The 25,266-nt window shown below is 31.9% G+C and overlaps 1 protein-coding gene across 4 annotated transcripts; it reads left to right on the top strand.

Moving 5' to 3' along the window:
* The first annotated feature begins 2,224 nt into the window (after positions 1-2,224).
* LOC143079529 (monocarboxylate transporter 14-like) lies at positions 2,225-22,492 on the top strand. 4 transcript variants are annotated; one of them, XM_076254928.1, is made up of 9 exons: positions 2,281-2,377; positions 3,433-3,482; positions 10,056-10,125; positions 11,397-11,713; positions 13,102-13,245; positions 13,704-14,879; positions 15,625-15,804; positions 19,029-19,154; positions 19,498-22,492. In XM_076254928.1, the coding sequence occupies exons 4-9, from the start codon at positions 11,443-11,445 to the stop codon at positions 19,683-19,685; spliced, it is 2,085 nt and encodes a 694-aa protein (XP_076111043.1). In that variant the 5' UTR covers positions 2,281-2,377; positions 3,433-3,482; positions 10,056-10,125; positions 11,397-11,442; the 3' UTR covers positions 19,686-22,492. The 4 variants fall into 4 exon arrangements, with proteins under 4 accessions (XP_076111041.1, XP_076111043.1, XP_076111044.1 ...); XM_076254926.1 differs by lacking the exon at positions 3,433-3,482 and having other exon boundaries at positions 2,225-2,377; XM_076254929.1 differs by lacking the exons at positions 2,281-2,377; positions 3,433-3,482 and adding an exon at positions 2,497-2,644.
* Positions 22,493-25,266: the final 2,774 nt, after the last annotated feature.

The raw sequence follows: 25,266 nt of genomic DNA, 5'->3' as shown, positions 1-25,266 counted from the left end.
TCATAAATTAATTTGTTGAATGAAATCAAATCTTAAGTTACTAATGGGTGCCGTAGGAGGTCTAACGGATTTTTAAGCGAGGATTTCTTGGCATGTGTTACCACGCTTGGAGGACATTTTTCAAAAGACAGCCAATTCACCTTCCTATAATATTGGCCATCTCTTGGACGAAATGTACCTTTATTCATATTCGGCAGATTTCGCCTTTCATTTTGTTATGTATCTGAATTGGAAAGTCCCGTAAATGTAAATGGTCGTGCACAAAACATACATGATCTTTCCCTAACAAAATTAATCACAAAATCTGTACATAGATATAGGAAGATGTGGTGTGAGTGTCAATGAGACAATTCGCCATCCAAATAACAATATATAAAAGTAAACCATTATAGGTCAATGTACGGCCTTCCACACGGAGCATTGGCTCACACCGAACAACAAGCTATCAAGGGCTCCAAAATTACTAGTGCAAAAACCACGTTTTTAGAGGTTATCATGCTTCTATTATTCATTTTAATTTTGGTCAAGGGCTTTCCTAATTTGATTGGTTGACACCCATAATTTTAAGGCTTTCCTTTGATAAAAATAACCATTTAATATGTTCAATTATTCAGTTTTGCGATGAAGTTAGACCGAGATAACGGGCTATCAATTTGAGCTATCACTAGAAAATGAGGGTTTGCTAGATAGTGCTAAAGTCTCGGGGTGATCATACAATTCTAGACCCAAAACAAACCTTATATACGTGTCTTAATTTGATCTCCATAATGAACCATTAAACAGCATAGTTGCTTATTGTTGAAGGCTGTACGGTGACCTATAGTTGTTAATGTCTGTGTTATTTTGGTCTCCTGTGGACAGTTGTCTCATTGGCAATCATACCACATCTATAATAAAATAGTCATTTCATGGTATTAATTCACAAATTTCGAATTTGCATAGACAATATAAATGTTGAGTTCGTATGGACAGTCAAATGCCAAATAATAAAAAAGGAAAAGAAAAGAACCTAGATTTGCAACTGGGAGAAATACCGGATAGCACCCTTCTTCGCCTTAATTGCCATATGGTAACGGCAGTCATTTTGTAGAAAATTACAAAGTCAAACAACACGCATACAGGTTTGTAAGTTTCATTCAGTTTGGTGCATCTTTTAAAGACAGATGCCACATAGGCACATGTCATGTTACATACTCATATAGTTTATATTGGGTTTGGTGAAATATTCTCTTAGAAAACGCAACTTTTACATATGTATTTCACATATGCTCAAATGTTTTGACTTTTCCCCGTTTCCATGACAATGGCGGCAATTTTGGAATTTCTTAATACTGTCTGCACATTTAGTCTCAACAGGTCACGTTCTCTCTATGTTTTTGTTATATGTATGTCTATTTGTATCTACAGAGTTAAGCATTTTTCAACTTACTTTTATAGTTCGTTCTTATGTTGTACAGTTACATCCCTGTTCCAGGTTAGGGAGATGGTTGGGATCCCGCTATTAAACATCCGCCACATTCTGTATGTGTCTGTCCCAAGTCAGGAGCTTGTAATTCAGTCGTTGCTGTTCAATTGTTGCTGTGTTACATATTTCGTTTTCGTTCATTTTTTTTGTACAATTTTAAGGCGTAAGTTTTCTCGTTTGAATTATTTTACATGTTTGATTTCGGGGCCTTTCCGGCACAGACTGACTATGCGGTATGGGCTTTACTCATGTTGAAGGCCGTAGTACGGTGATCTATAGCTGTCAATTCATGTGTCATTTGGTCTCTTGTGGAGAGTTGTCTCATTGGTAATCATAGCATCACATCTTTTTTTGTAGCCTATGTTTTCCGTCTTTTCTTTGCCACGGTACGATTTTGGAGTTAACATTTGTCTTTTGCATATATGAATTTAAAATGATGAAAATTCTTTTTCGCCCTCGAACGCAAACTGAACATCGCGGTCGTTCAACTCTCTGACTTTGAACTACACAGCAACAGTGAGACCTTGACTCCTATGAGTGTGAAATCGTTAACCTCACTTGTATAGTATAAATATAAATTAAGGGTTAAGATCAAAAGAATTACAGTCATCTCTTACGACAGTAACGTATGAACATTTACTTTTTGTTGACAAAGCAAAAACCCTCTTTTTGTATGGACATAAAGCTTTGATTCGACGACCTACGTATCCCGTATGAATCACACTTAAAAGAATTGATCTTGTGAACAAGGGCGGTATGAATAAAGAGGAATTTCCCGTCGGAAGTGCCTCGGTGTGAATATAGATCAATTGTTCTATTTATATCATTGATCAGCTGATGCAGCGTACGAATAATGTCTTTATTCCGAGATTTTACACATTGTCATTAAATTTTGGTGATCAAATAGTCAAGGTAAGCATATAGTGTCTTCATTGAACCGGATAAATATTTTGTAAATTTTATTTAAAATCTTTTTCCTTAGCTGAATTTAGGTCAAATAAACACATATTTTACACGAAAACACCATTATTCACAATGGATGATGATGATGATGATTACGGATGGGTGTTTAACGTCCAGTGGCTAATTAAATACATATTCAAGACAAGAAGTTAAAGTTATACAAATATTAACATTGCCTTGACACACTGAGCCACATTTTTTTCGTCTTTTCAAAAGGTAACTGAACGTATTCAAAGCATTTCAATGGAGGTGTTTGCAATAATTTATTTAAATAAACAACGATCTTTTATCTGTTGGTATAGATTAATAATAATTCATTTGCTACAGTTTATTATTTTTGTATCCTGGCAACGGTTCAAAAACAAATTTCATATCGGAATTTGTGTAATTTATTGAATTTTAAGTGATTACACCATATCGATATCCACTTGACCATGTTGACCAAACATGCATACATTACTTCCTTTTCAAATATTCTGACAAATATTGATTGTCAGCAGAAATTCCAGGTAGTGATTACATAATATATTTCGATCGTATTCGATTTTGCTTACTAATTTATCAATATTGATTTGTTGGTCCATATATATTAATGTCATCAACTTTAATAAATTGACAACCAGTCTGTGTTCCGTAATTATAAACTGTATAACTGTACTTTTCAAAAGTATCCACAATGTCAAGGAGAAATTATATAATTTTAACTAAAAATAATTGAAACTTTCAAAAAATATTGCAGTCTGAGTATGTAAAATAACAAATTAGTGATAACAAAATTCTGAAAAAGAAATGGTGTCATCAATTTTAAAAACTTCCCTTTAACGATTAATATAGGTTCAAAGTCTTGGGATATTTTGAACGAAGAGACTTATTATAAGTGGCGTCACTATAGCATGTAATAGTTTGTAGAAATGTTAATCTTCAATGGTCTGTCGTTTTAAAGCATATATGTTTGTTTACGTATAATCGGTTATTTACTTTTAAAATATTCTTAAATTGTACAGGGCCTAAATCCTTTTAGTGGTCAGAAGGAGATAACCCTCCTGTTGGATTGGTAAGCATTAATTCATTATTCAAATTAATTTGGGGACGGATGAGAGATGATGAACTTGTGACCTTTTATTTTCTTTACAAATTTACAAAACTGTTGCTTTCCTTATTTGTGTGATAATTCTTCGTGAAATTGAATTAGAATTTTACAAAGGACAATCATGTTTCATATAAAACGGCAACTGGAGAGTTAGTTGGGTGTTCTGTCAAGCTTTGCGAAAAATGCAGTCAAGCAAAATTTCAATGCGGATTAGAGTTTTTTTTCGGAGAAGTTTAGGTAATTTAGTCCTGTTGTTCGTTACATGTTGTTTAATTTTAGAAATTAAAGGATAAAACGGAACGGAGGTGCGTTAAACTAAAACATGTAATTGTATTCTATTTAAAAAAAAGAAGATTTATTAAGATCCATTAGGACATTTTCTATAGTCAGCAAAATCTGGTCTCGACCGGAACGTGAAATGTATAATTGGATGACGTGAGTAAGCAAGAATAATCAAAGTTAAGCGTGAAGTAATCATAAATAACATATTACCAAACTTCTTTAATCGTTTTGGAGTTACATGTATTTAAATAAATCGTGCGTAATATTAGTTTTTGAATTAGTTTGAACACAAAATATTAATTTATTAGATTAGATTATTAAACTGCTTTTACGTTTAATAAACTTTGATTTTGCAGAAAAAATGAGAACTTGATGCCCCTTTTATTATTTGTTAGTGCAAAACAATTCTGAAATCGTTGACCGAAAAGAAAAGCATTATTTTTAAATCCATATCCTGTTATACCTTTTGTTGCAGATCCACTTCTTTCCGGATTATTCAGTTTGATTTTTTTTAGTGCTAACTATGTCGCACTATTGTTTTAAATTACACGGCAGAACAACCCTTTCAGTCCCACCATAGATATACTAGCCATAGATCTATGACTATTATATCTGTGGCCCCACATTGTTTGGACGTCTGGTTTTTTTTCTGTAACGATGGCTATATCCTGTTTGTAGTTTACGTATGTAGTTTTATTTTTGAAGCGAACATTCATGATACCATTAGGCAATGATGGCGTGATACCTGGTAACATTGCATAATGAAGAGGTAGATGAAAAAATATCGAATAATGATTTAATCTAGATCAATTTATTACGCGTACTTATTTAATCAATATTCCTGATGGTGTTACAATGTGACTAATACAGCATCACGTTTGTTAGTGCAATCACCTGACTTTCACTTGATCAGATTTTAAACATAGCTTTGGAATAAGATTCCAAGATTTAATATTAGACTAACGTGTATTAATTGGGATGACCATTTGGTTGTCAGGTAGGCCCTATTTTTTCAATATTCGAAATTTAAGCATATTGATTGACATTTTTGCATAATATGTCAAGGTCTAGAGATTGCATATTTCCGGAGTTAATGTGCCATTTGAGAATCTAAAGAACCGTTTATGGGTTTGTTCCCCAAATAAATGGAACAGTTAAATTCATTCTGAATTATCCATAGTTTATCAAATTATTGACACACTCGACTAGGTCTCGCGCCTTTATAGCAGAACGCACGGAAAACGAGTACATGTATGCATAATAGGACAAGTGGGGTTATATGGATTTACTTATCTATTTAGGACAAAGAGTTCAAAGAGGTTCTCTGATTTTGTTGTTAACGGAGGAGAGAAAACAACTTTGACCCCCAGGCCAGTAGCAAAGAATTTCCAAGGGGAAACGTGTGAAGTTGCTCTATATCTATATCTGTTCACACCTATAGACTAGTCCGAAATATATTCTATCTATTTAAAGATAACCTATGATATATAAATATTTACTCAGAGTTTGCTGATAATTCATCAAGGATACAAACTGTCTCACATTAGGGTCAGTGTCCTATTAATCTAAATTTACATGTACATACACATTGTAAAAATGCACGTTTAGGCCTATGGATGACGTTTTCTAAAACGTACGCAATATCATTATAGATATACAAGGACGCAATGAATATGTTTAGTCAGCTTTTGACTTTGGTTAAAGATGCATCTCGCCGATTTGCCTTTCCTAGTGTTGCTTTTGTAAATTCTTTATATCTCAATCTGGGAATTGCATTATTTATTCAAAATGTGTACAAAAATTATTCTCCATAAACACACTGGAAATGAAGAATCCCAAAGTAGTTCATATCTTAACATAAACATATGAGTCAACAATTAAAAAGAAACATGTGGAAAATATGCATCCTTAAAATCCATTAAAAAGGCTCAAGTCGCAGCGAATTTATTGTTCATGTTCATCTCTTGTGTAGAAAAAGAGACACAGCAATTTGTGAAATAATTTTTTTTTAGACAGTAAAACGCGAAAATAATTGAAATTAATGGAAAACAAAAACATAACGGATTTTGGAAAAAAAAGGGCCGGCTGAAAAAATTGTCCTGTCCCCAAGTACCTATGCTTTAAGATGCTAGTATTGAACATTTTACCGAACCTAGTCGACAAACAAATCACTGTAATATTTAAACAAGGTTAACTATATTAATTTATAGTTCACTGTATATTTAATGACATAATTAAGTATTTATGAATATTCGATTTCAATTACATAATGCTATTATGCTTTCAAATAATAATCATGAATAGCCCTGCCTACGAGATTAAAGAAAGCAAACACCCCTGGGTCTACATCAATGTATTACAGGTCTAAGGACAACACGGTCATATCTTATCTCACTACAACGTACACATTTACCTTAAAACTTGACTTAGTTCAGGACAAATATGACAGTTATCTGCTTATACAATTAAAGATGTAGGTCCGCGGAATGATAGCTGATACACTACACGTCAATCAGTGTCGTTTTTCGACACCTATCTTGACAAGTGACCATTATGACCTTTTAAGTACAAGGGGGTCAGTAAATATGAAATTTAGACACGCAATTTGGATTGAATTGTTTGGTCTTCTTTTACACAATTACAACAGATTAAATCCATGTGACTTAAATTCGTGTGACTTTTGTTAATGCATAAGTAATAGTTTGTTCTAACGTTAACATTTCCATTTTAAACCATAATTTACATATTATTTTGTTTGCCCCCGACGTAACCGGAGGATACCACTGTCCGTCCGTACGCAATTGTTCTCTAGCTTAATTTTGCCACAACTTATACTTGAAACTTATACACAAGGCTTATTACCACAGCACACTGATCAAGTTCGAATTTGGGTAGTGTCAATGTATAACGTTAAATGTAAGCGGAGGCCTCATCTGTGTCCCATGGTCACATTCTCCATTTATTTTATTAATACTTTGTCATTTATGATTATTTTACTGATCGTCGTCCAACAATTATAATGTTTAATAGCTTACCTTATCATGTATATATAAACCTGCATTATGTTAATATATCTAAATCTTATTATGTATTTCAAAGGATACTCGAACGTCAAGAATAAAACGAATAGTATTACTTGGAAAACGATACCAAAGGGACATTCGATCTCATAAGTCTAAAATAAACTGACAAACTTTCTTGAAAAACTGGCAGTAAATACATAAATGCATGAGTACATGAACATATTCTAAAAATTAAAAAAAACACTTGTTCAAACTAGAGAAAAGGGAAGTTTACCATTCAATTGCAGACATACAAATGAGGTACAGATTTGTTTCATATAACAGAAAACGTCGAAAGTTGTTTTAGCTTTCTGCAGTCAGTGGCGGATCCCGAAATTTTCATAAAAAAGGGTGGGCACTGCCATAAGAGGGGCCACTCCAGCGATGGCTCAGTGATTCCCTATATAATACAATAACGAAAAACAAAGGTGGAGGCTGGCACCCTGCGCCCATAAATCCACCTCTGGCATTTATAGATACTTCTCGACTTCGAAATTACACCGGCATCTTATTTTTTTCCCGCGGAAAATCAGAGTATCCATGATAACTAACTCAGAGTGCATTCACTTAAGCTGGTCTACACTGGCCATCCCAAAACATTTCAATTTGCATTATGCTTGACAGACGTTGCAACAATTGAGTCTATTAACTCGTATATATATATATATATATATATATATATATATATATATATATATATATATATTCGTTATTGTTGAATTTGTAAATATTACCACATTTAAATTGATAACTTAATTTTTTTTTTTTACCCCTATCTGTATGTGGCAACCTTATTGAATTTTGAGTCTTCAAGGCTATTCTTCTTCGTACTTAATTTGGCCTTTTTAACTTGAGATTCGCGCTTTGCCAAAGAGTATTTTGTAGATGAAACGATCATCTCGCGTACAACATTTTAAGCCTGGTACTAGTATCTTAAATGAGTTCATTTAATTTTCATCAATTGTCTATCATTTTATCAGAAAACTCGAAGATTATCAATTTTGAAATATTTGTCTACACTCGTCCTTGCATCTGTTCGATCGAACTTGGCATTTTACATTTCAACGATCACACGTCATCTTTTTACGCGTTTCTGCTTTATTTTTAATCTGAGAGGATGTGCATATAAACCCGCGTGCATTTTGAACGTTAACGGTACTGATTGATTTCAAAGGTAAAGATTTTCGCTTGATTTGTTTAGCTCCATCTAAATAGTTTCTTCGTAGTTGAATTAATAAATGGTTCTTTTTTTTTAAGGAATCGTTTTTTATATATATAAATAGTGCTAATTCATTTCCTTCAATTCATGCCTCATTAAACATACTCGTTAACTGACATGTAATGCTGCTTAACTATTTTTAAAGATGGATATGACTTTCACGTACCTCTTTAGTTTAAACTATAGTTAATGTTCTTCCTTGTCGCTAAGATGTGCCCCTGTTAATGCGACTGCCGCAATGCGTTCACTTTCAGATACCAATCCTTCGCTCTCGGCAATTTGTCCTGTTTGACAAATTATACTATATCATCTTTAGACTATCAGGATCTCCATTCGTATACTGCTATACCATGCGCCGCAACCTGTTCCCGGCATAACTACTTGAAATGCAATTACATCTTTATTTTCAGCTTAAAGACATAGGTTAAATTACTAGTTAATGTTTCGAATATTTCGTCTATAGTATTATTGGGGGTGGGGTGGGGTGGGGTGGGGGGGGGGGGGGGTAATACCAATCAGGTTTTAGTATATTACTACATCGCTTTTCTGTTGAATGGAGACCTCCTCTTTATACCACTTTAATTAGAAAATCAAAGGTATTATACATCCATTAAAAAATTACAACAATATCGAACTCCAAGGGAATTTAAAAACGGAAATGAACAAGGAATAATAATAATCTAAAACAAAGATTTTATGTGGGTAAAATTTCTTCAGAGTAAGGCTTTTGTCTCATATCTAATGTTGCCAAATTTACTATGTGTAAAAGTCATAGTAACATTACAACTAACATTTCTGTTCTAAATTGTCAAGATTGTATCATACTATTCATTCATCAGAACAACTAACACACATTTCTGTACTTCAGTAGTTTTTTATGGAACAGATAAAGACTATTTATTTTACCGTTATTCTACTGCATGGAATCTAATCGGAAGTACCTCGACTGATATTCGAGTATATGATGACTTGGTGGTTAATTCTGTTAAAGTACTTTCAGATACTGTTAGATTTTATGAGATATTAGTTTACTTCCGCTTTTTAAAGCAGGTTGTATGTATATAGCGCCGGGGAGTCCGTCTGTCTTTTCGTGCGTTCGTTCCTCTGTTTGCCTTTCCGTCCGAATTTTTTTTACCCACAACTGCTCCCTAATCGCTGGACAGAATATTTTGAAACATTCACCGATTTTTACTGACACGATGTACTTTTGTACCTTCTATTTCATTTCTTTATCTGAATGATTTTTGGGGTTCACTTTGAGATAGTTGTTATAGTTGCTTACATCACTTTATTTGGACTTTGGTGAATAGTTACATCTCATTGGCAATCTACTACATCTCTTTTATATTTGAGGGAATTTGGCGTTCATTGCAATCTGTTTGAGTTTCCATCCCCCACCCTTGAACTAAAATATAAACAGATATAGTTCTATTAGAGAACCATCTCTTCGATTGAGAATTTTATCAGTTGCACCTGTATGGTAGATTAGATCTAGAATACTATGCTTACTACGAAGGCGGAGTCCAAAGATTATCCAAATATGTGACTATGAATTATAATATTTATTTAAAAGTAATGACACATATTATTACAAAATTGTATTAAGCGACTGAGTAATATGCCACTCGATAGCTAGCACTTCACATTAATAGGATAATGTTCAAGTGTATTAGTTTAATACAAGTGGATCTTCCGAGTGTAGTTTCTTTCTGTGGATCGTTTGTACACACTAGGACAATGACTAAAGAGTCCAAAATCATCAGAAGTCCGAGATAAGAACTTATGCCTGTCAGTTTTGGTTAATAAATAAACAAATATATATATATAATATAAGTATGGTGTATTATCTTGTTGTTGATATGTGTAGGAAGCTTTTAATGCTTTACAACTGTCAACATATGAATATATTTGCCTTGACCGCTGTGGAACTATACGTAAACAACATGGACAGTAAACATTTGCTATCTATTTCAGAGGTTTTGCGGTCATTTATTCAGAATGAAGGGCACTTGAAGACCGCCAGACCAAAACAAGATTTATTTAGGTATGTGGTAGGATAAAATCACGTGACAGATTGTTTTGTATCTAAGTCAGTGACATACTAAATGCATTTTACATAAGATTTATGTTTTATATATTTTTAGTCCTTCAAGGACATTCGGTTTAAAGCTAATAGAGTATTAAGTTTATCGCTGATGGAATGCTTTTTTTAGTATGCCTATCAACACAGATATATAGTCTTAGTACACCGCACTTCAAAATATTATTGGAAGCATACAAACTAACGCGTTTTGATTTACTAATCACAATCTGTTCTCACGGCAATATTGAAAAATAATTTACTATTTTCGCCAGATTTTAGATCTAGATCGGTTTCCAATAACATCATCAATAAAACATTTATTTGTCAGTCAGTTGTGAATTTTATTTTGTTCAATTTCCCCGCGAGAACGGATAGCAAGAAGTACATTATAGTAATGTTGATTCCTAGTCAGGTAAACTGTATAGGAAACGATATTATTTCTTATGCAGCAAAAATACTGCAATCTGATTGGTTAATTACCCCGGTGTAAATAACACCCTACCCTGGTTCACCCCGGGATAAATAAAATTTTGTGCCAAAAATTTCAGAATTTTTAATTTTTTTTGCCAAGATAAAAAAAAAAAAAAAAAAAAAATCAAAAAAAAAAAAAATCAAAATAAAATGTTTAAATTTAAAAAAAAAAAAAAAATTCCAAAAAATTTTAAAAAATATTTAAAAAAAAATTTTCCCGGAAAAATCAAAGAAAAAAAATGTTTCTGACTTTTTCCAAAAATTAAGTAAAAAGTATTTTACAATGCGCAGCAACAAGGACATTGAAAAAAATGTTACACTGTAAATTTTTCATTACCATTTTTTCAATTTTACATCCTGGTTTCAAAATGAGTTAAGGAAATGTTCATAAGAAATAAATTCGTTATCTTGGTGTAATCAGGGGTGTAAAATTCTGTACACCCCTGATTACACCAAGATAACTAATATTTTTTAACGTGGTTTAGAAATAATTAAAACTCTCATAGCTATCTCAACCTCGAGATCTCAACGCTAAACTCAATTACTAGCAGATTAAGAACCAAGAAGCACTACAAGTAAATATATAAATACATATACGCATCATTTGATCGCAATGAAGGTTGTACTTAATTATTTGCAACCTTCACACTGGCATGGTAATACATACAGTAAATATAGACAATAACACTATTAGGCCGGTAATAATGTTTTTGTTTATGTCGTAAAATATATTATTGTTAATATTTCTTATGTTTCCACAGTGGACATTCATCTATAATCGAGGACAATTAAGTCCTTAGGAAAAAAATGACGGAAAATGGTAAAGTTCTTGAAGTTAAGCGAGTGGAGTCGGAGGAGTCTCTTGATGAAGGGGATTTGGAGGATTTCATCCCGACACCCCCAGATGGCGGATGGGGCTGGATGATAGTCTTAGCTTCGTTGGTTTGTAACATCATCGTGGACGGTATTGGATATGCCTTTGGAGTACTGCTGCCAATATTCGCTGATTATTTCTCAGCACCCAACAGCAAAGTTGCTTTGGTTGGGTCCCTGTTATGTGGAGTTTATTTGTGTGCAGGTAATTTAAATTGATTCTTATGATACAAGACAATACATTTATGTTATATCAATTTCGAATATGATATTACGGTCTAATAATGAATTAAAATGTATAATAATTGAAAGGAACACGTTTAATAATTTCTTGCGTCCGAAGCGCTGGATTAACCTTCATCAGGAACGCTGAAATCCAATCATTTGAAATCCGATGATGTAAAAGTTTGTCTTGTTAATCATATTGTTGAGCGCCATTGTATGCTAGTATATTCTTATAAAAATTAAGAAGGGACTCAATCTTAACTTTCGAGTTGGATTTTGATTTTTAGGTTTATTGAAAAAATAGTTATAAAACAAAAATTACGAGCTCCGAGGATTATTCAAAACTGAAAGTCTGTAGTCAAATGGCAAAATCAAGAGCTCAAACACACCAAACGAACGGAAAGAAACTATCATATTGCAGACTTGGTATAGTCATTTTGTTATGTAAAAAATGGTGGAATAAACTTGGTTTTATAGCTATCTAAACCTCTCACTTGTATATCATCCTTCCACATATCTTCCATTATATTGACAACGATGTGTGAACCAAACAAACAGACATTATAGGTAAAAATGTCAAAAATAGGGGTAAATCGGTCAACATTGTGTTATAATTTTAATCACTATATGGGGAAAATATAATCAAAGAAAAATGTCACAAAGAAAAAAAGTAAAAGTAATATTCATAAAGACAAATAAAAGAATAATATAACACGTTTTTAAGACTATTAACAATGCCAGTACCCAGATCCAATACTTAAAGCCCATCGTGTATTATTTATGAAAGTTATTCGAAATGATTATCAAAAAGGTCCTGGTATTTTTAGATGAACCTTTTTACAAAAGGACGAGACTTTCTTTGACATACCTCTGGTTCGTCAACTTTCTACTCAGACACTGGTGACGTTTAATAAAGTCTGAGTAGCAGATAAACTCATCATAGATACCAGGACTAAATTTAGTATATACGTCAGACGTGCTTTTTTGTTGTTGAGATTTTTTTTCGGTTTTCCATAATATCTAAACAACTACTAAGTGTTTCTGTTCAATCCAACTTTCAATGGCTATGTACAAAGTAAATGAATAGCATGTATTTTTTTCACAACTGTCAACGGTTCTATCAGCCAAAGATAAAATGTTACATAAAAAGATTCAAATGTGGCAATAATAACCTGAAATAAGAGTCTTTCCTATAACAAATCAAGTTTCTACCCTTTATTTTAAGCAGAAACACTACTGGTTTAAAGGCAGCTATGATATCACATATGGTCGTGTAGTATATTTGTTATGTTTCATGTCGCAATACTGCATAGGCAGACTAAGAGATAACCGATTCTGGAAGTTTTAAATTTCTTGTCTGTTTTGTAGGACCGATAGTGAGCGGGCTTGTCAATAAATTTGGATGCCGAGCAGTCGCTTTCACAGGAAGTATTGTCGCATGTGCAGGATTCATGTTGGGATCATTTGCTCCAAATTTAGATTTACTTATATTATTCTACGGTGTTTTTGGAGGTTAATATTGGATATTTTTATTGATCTATTTTTATTGAAAAATACTTATTACTGCAAGTTACTATAACCTTAAGATTGTGTTAATTTTAATATAGATTTGTTTTATCTTTAAAGATGCTGAAACAATTATTTTCTTATTGAATACACAAATCTATATCCTGATTGTTATACTGTTTATTTAACAAAAAAAGTAATACTACAAAAATATTTTGAAGTTTTACAGTATGGAACTACTTTTCTATTGTTTTAAGTTGCAAAAGGACAATGGACAAATTTTCAGCATGAATTTGATATCTATATTTTTATTTATAATAATCATCTTTAGATAACTATACTGTACAGGTTAATGTTTGATTGTTTTCGCTTTTGTATTTCGATACTAGGGTTAACCTGCTGTTATTCAAAAATGTTATTATGCCTGTTAGATTAGTTATGCTTACTTGATTTGACATTTTCAGGTCTTGGTTTTGGAATGATATATTTACCATCTATTGTAAGTGTTGGCTACTATTTTGAGAAGAGGAGAGCTGTAGCTACAGGTATTGCAGTATGTGGCTCAGGCATTGGTACCTTTATTTTCTCTCCGCTGAATGATTACTTGTTGAAAGTCTTTGACTGGAGAAACTTATTATTCTTACAAGCCGGAATTATTCTGAATTGTCTCGTTTGTGCAATGTTAATGAGACCGTTAGAGCCAAAAAAGAAAGTGAAAAAGGTGATAACCGAGGATGACAAGGACGAAATGCGCCATCATTTCAAGGTCAAAGCTCAAAGAAACAGGAGAATCACAACGGAGTCAGAGTCTAGTGTTCAAGACCTCAAAACATTTGCCAAATTGAGAGAGGCAAAACTTATGAGAGAAAATAAATTGAACGAAGAGGAATCAGACATTTGGTCAGTTCCGAGTGAATTTTTTGTCAAAGGAAACCCAGAAAGCAATCCCAGTAGTCCAACTGGTACTCCAAAAATCATACTATCCCCCAACGAGTCTGTGCCCAATGCAGAGTCGTCCATCAGATCGTCCATCAGATCGCAGACGTCTAATACAGATAAGAAGGTGACAGTTTCTGTAGACGACAATACAAAAGAATCGCAACCAGATATACAAGTAAATCGGCCATCCAATGGAATAGCTATTGCCGCTTACGAAGTTCAACCATTGATAGAAAATGGCTACACGAAAGTTAAGGAGAAAAAGCCAAAACTGCACCCACCTGCTGGTTCACAAATGAGGATAGGATCATATCGAGATATTGTTGCTCATAAAGACGACTTTGCTAGACCATTGTATAAAAAAGACATATTTTACAGCGGAAGTATCGTTCATATCCCTCAATTTCGTTCTCAACCCAATATTGATAGCTATGTAACTAGTATTACATCAATCCCAGGTGTGTCAGAGGTTCCAAAAACATCAGTATGGGATCACTGCACATGTTTGCCAAAATCTGTCGTAGACACATTAAAAGAAATGTTGGACTTTTCCTTATTGTTAGATTTAAACTTTGCTTTGTTATGTCTGGGAAATTTATTTGCCATGTCAGGATTTTATGTTCCTTTCACATTCCTCGTTGACCGGGCTCAGCGCTTAGGAGTCCCCGGTACAGAAGCAGCTTTCCTTCTTTCAGTTATCGGTAAGTATGCAAAATATAACAGTTATAATCATTCTGAGTAAATATTGATAATAAACAAAAAGATGTGGTATGGTTGGCAATGAGGCAACACTTACCACAAAGACTGAAGAAAGTTTTTCTTGAAATGAGCTACATGACTATAGAAGTTTTTGCGTAGACACATATACACACATTATTGTGAGCACAACTTAAATGTATTGAATTATATTACCGTCATAAAATTTAACTTTTACTAAAATATCAACCCATCAACACAATATCTCTCAAACTTTTAGTTTTAAAGATATTTCTAGACAAGGACACTCATTTTATCAATATGTAAGAAATAGAACATTTTATTTTAAAGAATATCGTGTCATATATAAAATACAAAAAAAGATTTTGTTTTGTTAATGATACGACTACACATTATAGATCAAAACAATTATATGTCACCAAACGAACTTCAACAATGATCAATTCTATACCATTAAATAAGCATTTAGAGTTCCCCTCTCCAGAAGATTTAAAAAAACCTAAAGGTATTATTTATTTACAAAACAATAAACGAAATTTTTTTTTTTGATAGGCAACAACCAACGACAAAAACTAAATATTTCTATCTTGTCATTCTTTCTCCATTTCCATTTTCAATTCTATATTTCGACAGAACGAAAGCTTTGATACTTACTATACAAATTCTTCCTTTCAACTAGTAACTACTTTTTTCTTCTACTCCATAGATATGGTTATACATTAATTTCAGGTATTGCCAATACCATTGGTCGAGTTTTAGCAGGTCTGTTGGCTGACATGAAGAACGTCGATGCTCTTGTAATCAACAACGTGGCCCTTATTATCAGTTCAATCAGTCTGTTCCTCCAGCCACTATGTACAACATATGAACTGTTGATTGTATTCTCAGTTGTCTATGGATTGTGTGTTTGTAAGTCATATTTTGTATTAAACACATTTTGCTGGAAATGATATATAGAAAAAAAGAAGATGTGGTATGATTGCCAATGAGACAACTGTCCACAAGAGACCAACATGACACAGATTTTTGTTTTTAGGTTTTTAAGTTTGTACGTGAGTTCCACTTTTGTATTCATAACTACTTCTGAACAAATAGAAAAAAAATTGATGATTCTATCTAATTCCGTCTGGATTTACCCTCATTAGGAAGGCCCAAAGCCGAATATTTGAAAGCCTAAAATGTGTAAGAACCGAAGCAGTCGAAGAACGATATGACTAAAAGGGACATATTACATGTATTAATAAAGACAAAATCCGTCTAAGGTGTATTTCACGTTGGGAGTTGAAAATTTAGGAATCTATGAATGAGGTTCGATTGTTATCGTTTTTATACGACCGCAAAATTTGAAAAAATTTTCGTCGTATATTGCTATCACGTTGGCGTCGTCGTCGTCGTCGTCGTCGTCGTCGTCGTCGTCCGAATACTTTTAGTTTTCGCACTCTAACTTTAGTAAAAGTGAATAGAAATCTATGAAATTTTAACACAAGGTTTATGACCACAAAAGGAAGGTTGGGATTGATTTTGGGAGTTTTGGTCCCAACATTTTAGGAATAAAGGGCCAAAAAGGGCCCAAATAAGCATTTTCTTGGTTTTCGCACTATAACTTTAGTTTAAGTTAATAGAAATCTATGAAATTTTGACACAAGGTTTATGAACACAAAAGAAAGGTTGGGATTGATTTTGGGAGTTTTGGTTCCAACAGTTTAGGAATTAGGGGCCAAAAAAAGGGCCCAAATAAGCATTATTCTTGGTTTTCGCACAAAAACTCTAGTTTAAGTAAATAGAAATCTATGAAATTTAAACACAAGGTTTATGACCATAAAAGGAAGGTTGGTATTGATTTTGGGAGTTTTGGTCCCAACAGTTTAGAAATAAAGGGCCCAAAGGGTCCAAATTAAACTTTGTTTGATTTCATCAAAAATTGAATAATTGGGGTTCTTTGGTATGCCGAATCTAACTGTGTATGCAGATTCTTAATTTTTTGGTCCCGTTTTCAAATTGGTCTACATTAAGGTCCAAAGGGTCCAAAATTAAACTTAGTTTGATTTTAACAAAAATTGAATCCTGGGGGTTGTTTGATATGCTGAATTTAGAAATGTACTTAGATTTTTAATTATTGGCCTAGTTTTCAAGTTGGTCCAAATGGGGGTCCAAAATTAAACTTTGTTCATCAAAAATTGAATAAATGGGTTCTTTGATATGCCAAATCTAACTGTGAATGTAGATTCTTAATTTTTTGTCCAGTTTTCAAATTGGTCTACATTAAGGTCCAAAGGGTCCAAAATTAAACTAAGTTTGATTTTAACAAAAATTAAATTCTTGGGCTTATTTGATATGCTTTATCTAAATATGTACTTTGATTTTTGATTATGGGCCCAGTTTTCAAGTTGGTCCAAATCAGGATTCCATATCAAGTATTGTGCAATAGCAAGAAATTTTCAATTGCACAGTATTGCACAATAGCAAGAAATATCTAATTGCACAATATTGTGCAATAGCAATTAATTTTCAATTGGAGTTATCTTTCTTTGTATAGAATAGAAGTTGATAATATATGTTGGAAATTTGCCAGACATGACTATGATGTCATTTTCTATTTTTATTTGCCAATAACTTTATGTAAATAACTTCATTGGAAATTTGCCAATATAAAATGTTGCTGATGAAGCTTTTTTTCCTTATCTTATCTAAAATGTTTTTAGATAATGTATGTTGGACATTTGCCAGACATGACTATGATGTCATTTTCTATTTTTATTTGCCAATAACTTTATGTAAATAACTTCATTGGAAATTTGCCAATATAAAATGTTGCTGATGAAGTTTTTTTTATTGTTTTATACAATAAACAATGTATATTCACTTTTCCTACCAACCAATCTTTACCATTCAGTGATAACAAGCACTTTATTTTACATTTTAATATTTTATGATGTATTTAAAAGAGTAGTTATTGTTGCAAACTCCATTAGAAATTTGAATTGATATCAGTTTTGGAAAAAGGGAAACGGGGATGTGAAAAAAAAGGGGGGGGGTTTAAATTTTTCTCATTTCAGATTTCATAAATAAAAAGAAAATTTCTTCAAACATTTTTTTGAGAGGATTAATATTCAACAGCATAGTGAATTGCTCAAAGGCAAAAAAAATAATTTAAGTTCATTAGACCACATTCATTCTGTGTCAGAAACCTATGCTGTGTCAACTATTTAATTTTAGATTTAAAAAGTTTGAAGAAGAAATCTTTAATTGATTTGTAAAATCTTGACATTTGTTTTGTGTAAAAAAAAACCATGTTATGTCAAAAATTTGATCACAATCCAAATTCAGAGCTGTATCACGCTTGAATGTTTTGTCCATACTTGCCCCAACTGTTCAGGGTTCGACCTCTGCGGTCGTATAAAGCTGCGCCCTGCGGAGCACCTGGTTTTAAGTTCAGATAATTGAAAAAGGGATGTAACGTTTGAAAAAAATTTGTTCCAGCTAGTAAGTGTCTTAGCACGTCTTGACTAATATGTATTTGATCTCTGTCTGTACAGGATAACATTTGCACATCATGTTTCATTATTTCGGAGTTTTTTAAGAATTACGTGGGCTTGTAATCCAAATCTTTTTACCCCTGATTAAATTTGATGAAAATCTGATAATCTTCCATTAGTATTACCATATTTTATTGGTTGAGAGTACCCATTTGATATCTGCAACTTCTTCAAAACCCCTAATTATAATTTGTTGGAATTTCCCCAGCATTTCAACCAAAGAGTGCGATTTTGTAACTTCTGTTTGTTTTATCCATACACCTTTTTTTTTTGGAAGGGAGGGGGGGGGGGGGTCATCAGCAGAGAAGACTTTCTAAGTTGCAAACCTTGTATCTAATCCTATTGTTATTTTTTTGGACAATAAAATTTGTTTAAACAAAGCATCTCATAAAGTTTTTCATTCCTTTATGTGGGATAGAGACAGCCTTTTAAGAGGAAATTGTTTTACAAAACCAGTGTTTATCGGCTCTAATGGAAGTTAAGTTTGTAAAGACACTGAAACGACAACACGAGTCCATACGTGAACAAAAGTACACTCGCAGACACACTAGTTTTTATTTGGTGCATATTCTACAAATTTAAATGTTTTATTTATAGCTGCTTACATCTCACTGACATCGATTATCTTATGTGACCTACTGGGCCTCAGTAAGCTGACAAATGCTTTTGGTTTGCTGACATTATGCCGTGGTATTGCTGGTATATATGGCCCCCCTTCGGCAGGTTGGTAGAATATTTTAAGTCTTATAGTTTAATCACAAAAGCATTAGTTTCTCGTTATTTTTCACGCGTGAATAGCGAAAGCGCGATTATTATTTACTTTTTTTTAAAATTTAGTTTCCTTTTCCTTTAGCGATATTAGAAGTCAAATGACATTAATATTTGTCATATACTAAATTTAGTCCTGGTATCTATGATGAGTTTATATTAACATTGTTATCTCAAAATTACTTTAAAGTAAAACTAAACCTGTTGAAATAAGGGGAGAATTAAATGATAACTGCATTTTTAAAAAGTAAAAAAAGTCGATTATAAAGTTCTTAATCAAAATAATTATATTTTGCAGGCTATGTATTTCAATTGACTGGCAGTTATGATGCATCTTTCTATTTTGGAGGTGGAATGTTTTTAGTAGGAACTTTATTCCATTTAGCGTTACACTTACCGTGTGTTAAACGTAACAATACATTAACACATGACACAGAAATGGACTTTATGGCGGACGATCTTTCAGAAGAGCCAGTGGCGGTATAGATAATAATTCCAATTCATTAATTTTACTTTTCTCAATTTCTTTGTCAATTGTCTCCCGAGGAACGATTTTATTACTGATATTTTATAATTATCATTGTTTCTTTATTAATCCAGTTTTCACTAGAATGTGGTTTAAATGAAGATATAGATAATAGCTTGTTTTTTTATTTTATTCGTGCTGAATTGTCTTTTAACTTTATTTATATTATATAAGCACGTTTCCTACATGCTTTACAATCATACATTCAATCAGATGTCAGCGAGCAATGCTTTGCAGTATTAATGTTTTAATTAATTACTTTTTCCTGTTTTAAATGCATTTGATAACAATAATTGTCTCCAATGAATAGGCAGTAATGTGAATTGAACTGATTGTTTAAATAGAATTGCTAAAGTAAGGAGATGAGCCCCCTTACATTAGTAACATAATTCTTTAAATGTGTAAGGCGTTTGGAATATATGTAATCTGTTTTAAAAATAGGTTTCAATTCACAATTCAGAAACTTGCATTTGTTTGTTCTTTGTTTCAATTTTAGTAAGCATTATTTCATGTATTCGTATTATTTTCATATTTGTCCGTGCAATGCAGTAAATGCCAATTAATGTTCATATTTGTTATTTATAATCAAAGATGAGTTTTTGCTTCATGATTGTAATTACAATACTATTTGAATCATGATGTTTGTATCTTTTTCACATATTTAGATCCTATACTTTGAAATTTTATCAAGATATATCAGTTCTTAGTTAATGTTCCTTTTAATTTTATTATTGTAAGTTGCAATAATTCTTCAATTGAATATTTTTAAGTTGTTTACCTTAGTTCAGCTAGAACTACAATACGAATATGAATATATTTTATTGTAAACAAATATACATGTTTGTGTGTATTTTGTACATGAGTTGAGTTATGCATGTGTATATTCTATTTAGATTTTGTATGATAATTGGAATGAACATGTAAGCAAGAATAGTATATATGCACATATTTATATAATGTTGAATTTGAATAATATGGTATATACATTTATCCGAAAGGATGTTTTCATTTTACATTTGTATAAATGTGTTTTATTGTTTCCTTTTGCAAAACTTTTTTTTATAAGGACAGCATATGATGTGTTTTTATTATTTTTAGCAATATGATTATTTATAAATGCTATTTTTTATAGCTGTGTTTTCCTTCCCAATCATATATAAACTCATCAATTTTTTTATTCTTCTGTGAAATAAAATCTTTATTTAATGAAAGAAAAATAAATGACAACAAAACAATTATTCAATAGTTATGGATTATGTAAACAAATCTATACTTTCTAAGTCAATCTTGTTAACGCAATATTTATAAACATCAATTATAAAAGACGATTTAATATGTACACTATATATAGTTTGGTTCTTCAGACTTTTTAAAATACCAAATATAAGTCACAGTAAACAATACTATATCATAAACAATGCATGCTTTACTGACTTATTTCGAATATTTAAAGACGAGAAGCATTAGTTTATCTTCTGACCTTAAAGAGCTTGGCGTGGAGAGTAGAAATTGCCAAGTCGGATGTAAACAAAACTGATCAAAGATACCACCAGGCTTATAAAAGACGGACGAAAGATACCAGAAGGACAGTCCAACTCATAAATCGAAAACTATCTGAAATTTAATTGTGAATGTCAGACGCATGTTTTCTAAACAATGACGGTGACGTTCAAAACAAACAAAAGTTAAAGGGCTAAATAAAGTACGAAGTTAAAGACCAATTAGATCACAATAGTCCGAAGGGATGTCAAATATATCTAAGGTAATAAATTCCCGGGGTAGAAAAAACCTTACTATTTCGAACAGTTCAAAGTTTTATCATCTGTACTTAAATTGACTGGATATAAGTTATTGTCTAATGTATTCTCAGCTCGTGTACGACTGTGAATATGAATACCATATTATAAAGTAGATATTGGCTTCATTGATAATTATTAATTTTAAGTCTGACCACTTATGATATCCCACTAAAACAATGATGCTTCATTTTTATTACGGGTGATATCCATTTCTTGCTTTTTCAATGAGACAAATTGTCTAGTAAGTTTCTTCCTTTGAATTTATGATACATTTACAAATATTGTATATCTTTATTTATAGTTCATGTATATATGTGAAATTCTTATATTTATTGCGTTTTTATATATTTGGTCAGTTCGTAGATATATACATCTATCACCAGTTTTAATATATTCTTGCGTGGCATGCATAAAACATTTAAACACATTGAAGCAGGATATGTAGTCATTATGTTTTTTTCCTGTGACTACAAGAGATGTCGATATGATTATAAAGAACAGTAGAACTGTCTGAGTATGATGTACACAATATGGAGCATTTGGTATTTCTTATATTTTGTTTAAATGGAATTTGACTTTTAGTGAATAATTATTTATATACAGGAGTTCGTAGAAATATCTGTGTTTATTAATCATCGCTTACACAAAAACTGCATACGATCTTTAATCCACATTTATCATCATTCAAAGACGTATACAAGAAAAAAACTTATTTTTTGCATTAAATGTTGAAAAGTCTACTATTTGTATATTTATAAAATGTTTAGTTTTAGCTATTGAACAATGCCAAGCTATATTTGGTATCATACTAAATGTCATTTGTAATATAAGAAATACATTTTTTTAATTATAAAATGTTGACTTTTGCGATATATTTTATTTTATTATTGTAATAAAAAATGTAGGAGAAAAATATCTTGCATATTTTCAAACGTTCTTTTTAATAAAATATATCCTTTTTAACAGAATTTATCTATCTACTAATGCTACTTAAAATATCATATTGCTGTTAAGCGCATATCCGTTTTGTGATCATCTCTATATTTAAGGAATAAAGCTTTCTCAAAAGACTTTAAATGAAAGCAGTTGTATGATATATTTTTCACAAGGTACAATAACTGTTCGCGACAATTGTGAGAATGATGTAAAGGTAGAAAATTGTATAAAAAACTTAATAAATTGTATGCGTCCGAAATGCTTCTCAGGATCTGCATTCATCAGAAACGTTCAAAGCCGAACAGTATAAAGGCAAGGATGTATAAGAACTGCAACAGTAAAAGAGCTATATGACTAAAAAGTCAAAGTCAAAAGATTTTTGTTGAGTCATTAAATCAAACTAAAACATACGAAATTTCATTGTTCGAAGAGCTTCTGTTATTGATTAAAACTTGACTGTTGCGGGTATAGAGTTATAGATTTTTTGTGTTATTAAAATTTGCTGTTTATACAAAATGATAGAAATTATTATAAATTAAGGAATGTATCTCCCTCATGAAATGCTCTGATTTCTTCCACGGATTTGGCTATACTTTTTGGACCTTTTGGATTATAGCTCTTCATCTTTTATTTAAACTTTGGATTTCAAATATTTTGGCCAGAAGCATCACTGAAGAGATATGTATTGTCGAAATGTGCATCTGGTGCAAGAAAATTAGTACCGTTAATTTTATTATGGCATTCAGCGATGTATAAATGTTTTTAATTCTTGACATGCAAAAGAGATTAGAGATCTAACAACTCTAAAGGTAAGATAGCTATAGAAGATGGAGTTGAAACCCCTGATTTATGTGAAAAGCTATCAATCAAGTTTGAAAATTCATGATAATTGCAAATGCAAATAGTAGAGGAAAAACATGATTTGTACGAGATATATTTGAAATTAAAACTTATGTGAAATAAGTGTAACAGCTATAGAGAAAACGGTCCGATATAATGTCCGACATTTAAAAAAAAATTGGTAAATCAAAAAGATACCATATTCAGCTCATTTTGTTACGAGGGAATCGTAGCCAGTTACCTAAGTAACCTTCACGACTAAGGTTATTTTGTACAGGAATTATTTAGGAATACCACTTTCTATGAGAAATAAAAATATACCAAGAGGGCAACCTAAATACAAAAACCTAGAGAAAGGTGTGCAAGATTTCGTAAAAAGAAAAAAAACACAAAAGACTCGCAGCAGTCATTAAAACCCCAAACGGAAACATTGAGCAACGCAAATACTACAAAATGCAAGAAAGAAACAAAGGTGCCCCTTTAAGGTTGACAGCTAGTATTTTGTCGCCAACAATGACCCTTAGGCTGCAATAATGTCGTAAACGATGAAAACCGAAAAAGTAGAAAACAAAAACTACCGAACCCAAAGGAAAATTCTAAACGGAAAGTCCTGAAGCATATGGGTAAATCAAAAACTCAAACACTTCAAACGAATTGATAACAACTGTCACATTTTGGTACAGGCATTTTCCTAACGTAGAAAATATTGGATTAAACCTGGTTTTATAGCTTGCTAAATATCTCTCTTGTATGACAGTCGCATTGAATTCCTTTATATTGACAACGATGTTTGAACAAAACAAACAGACAAAATACGTAAAAATTTCAAAAAGAAGGGTACACAGTCAGCATTGTTTTATTATCTTAATCACTATGAAACATGCAAATATGTCAACAAAAATAAACTAAAAGGCATAAAGACAAGGCACTTTAACAATAATAAAGAAAGACAAGAATACAAATAATATTATAGCACAATAACAATGTGACAGGATATAAAAGTTCCCAGTGAAATGGATATTGCAAAAAAAGGGAATAAACAGTGAAAGTAATAATTTATAAAGACAAATAAAACAATATTATGTCACACGTTATTTAGACGATAAACAACGTTAGGATCTAGAATCTATACTTCAAGACATTCGTGTATTATTTGTGAAGTTGAAGCAGAATAATTAACAAGGTCTTGGTATCTTCCAATGATTTTTTTTATAAAAAGGACAAGACGTTCTTTGATATACCCCTGGTTCGTCAACTTTCTACTCAGACACTTGTGACGTTTTACAAAGTCTCAGTAGCTGCTGCAAGCTCCTGAATATCCAATGAATTCAAACGATTTTTGTCAATCGTCATCGAATCTCTACTTTCCATCTATTTTAATTGTAAATATAAAGGCTTCAAGAAAAAACAAATCTACACTTAATAAGTTTCAATTCAATTAATGATATGTCTTTTCATCCTTTGCATATAATAAAGGTGATTAAAACAGAGATGGAACCTCTTTTTTAAATAGAACATTATGTTATTGGTGAAAGGAATAATGAAATGATATATGTTTAATTTTTATCTGTTATAACTAACTACCTTTTAATGTATTTCGTCGTTGTTTTTTCATATGGATTCCATTTTTACATAAAATTTAAGGTAAACATATATATTAAAGTTTCTTAAAATAATAAAAATCAACATTTACAATACTCTCTTAATATACATAAATGTATGTTGCAAGTAGTATTTTTATATGTACAGTCAAACCTGCTTGAAGGCCGTACGGTGACCTATAGTTGTTAATGTCTGTTTCATTTTGGTCTTTTGTGGATAGTTGTCTCATTGGCAATCATACCACATCTTCTTTTTTATATTAAGATACCACTTGCATTAACAAACAAAAAACTGTGTTAAAAGACCACCAATTTTAGATCCCTCTGTAGTATATTTCATATAAATTTGAACCTATATTAAAAAG

This window comes from Mytilus galloprovincialis, chromosome 6 (assembly GCF_965363235.1).
Source record: "Mytilus galloprovincialis chromosome 6, xbMytGall1.hap1.1, whole genome shotgun sequence".
Lineage (NCBI taxonomy): Eukaryota > Metazoa > Mollusca > Bivalvia > Mytilida > Mytilidae > Mytilus > Mytilus galloprovincialis.
Note: the sequence above shows the minus strand (reverse complement) of the source record. Positions and strands in the feature narration are given on the sequence as shown.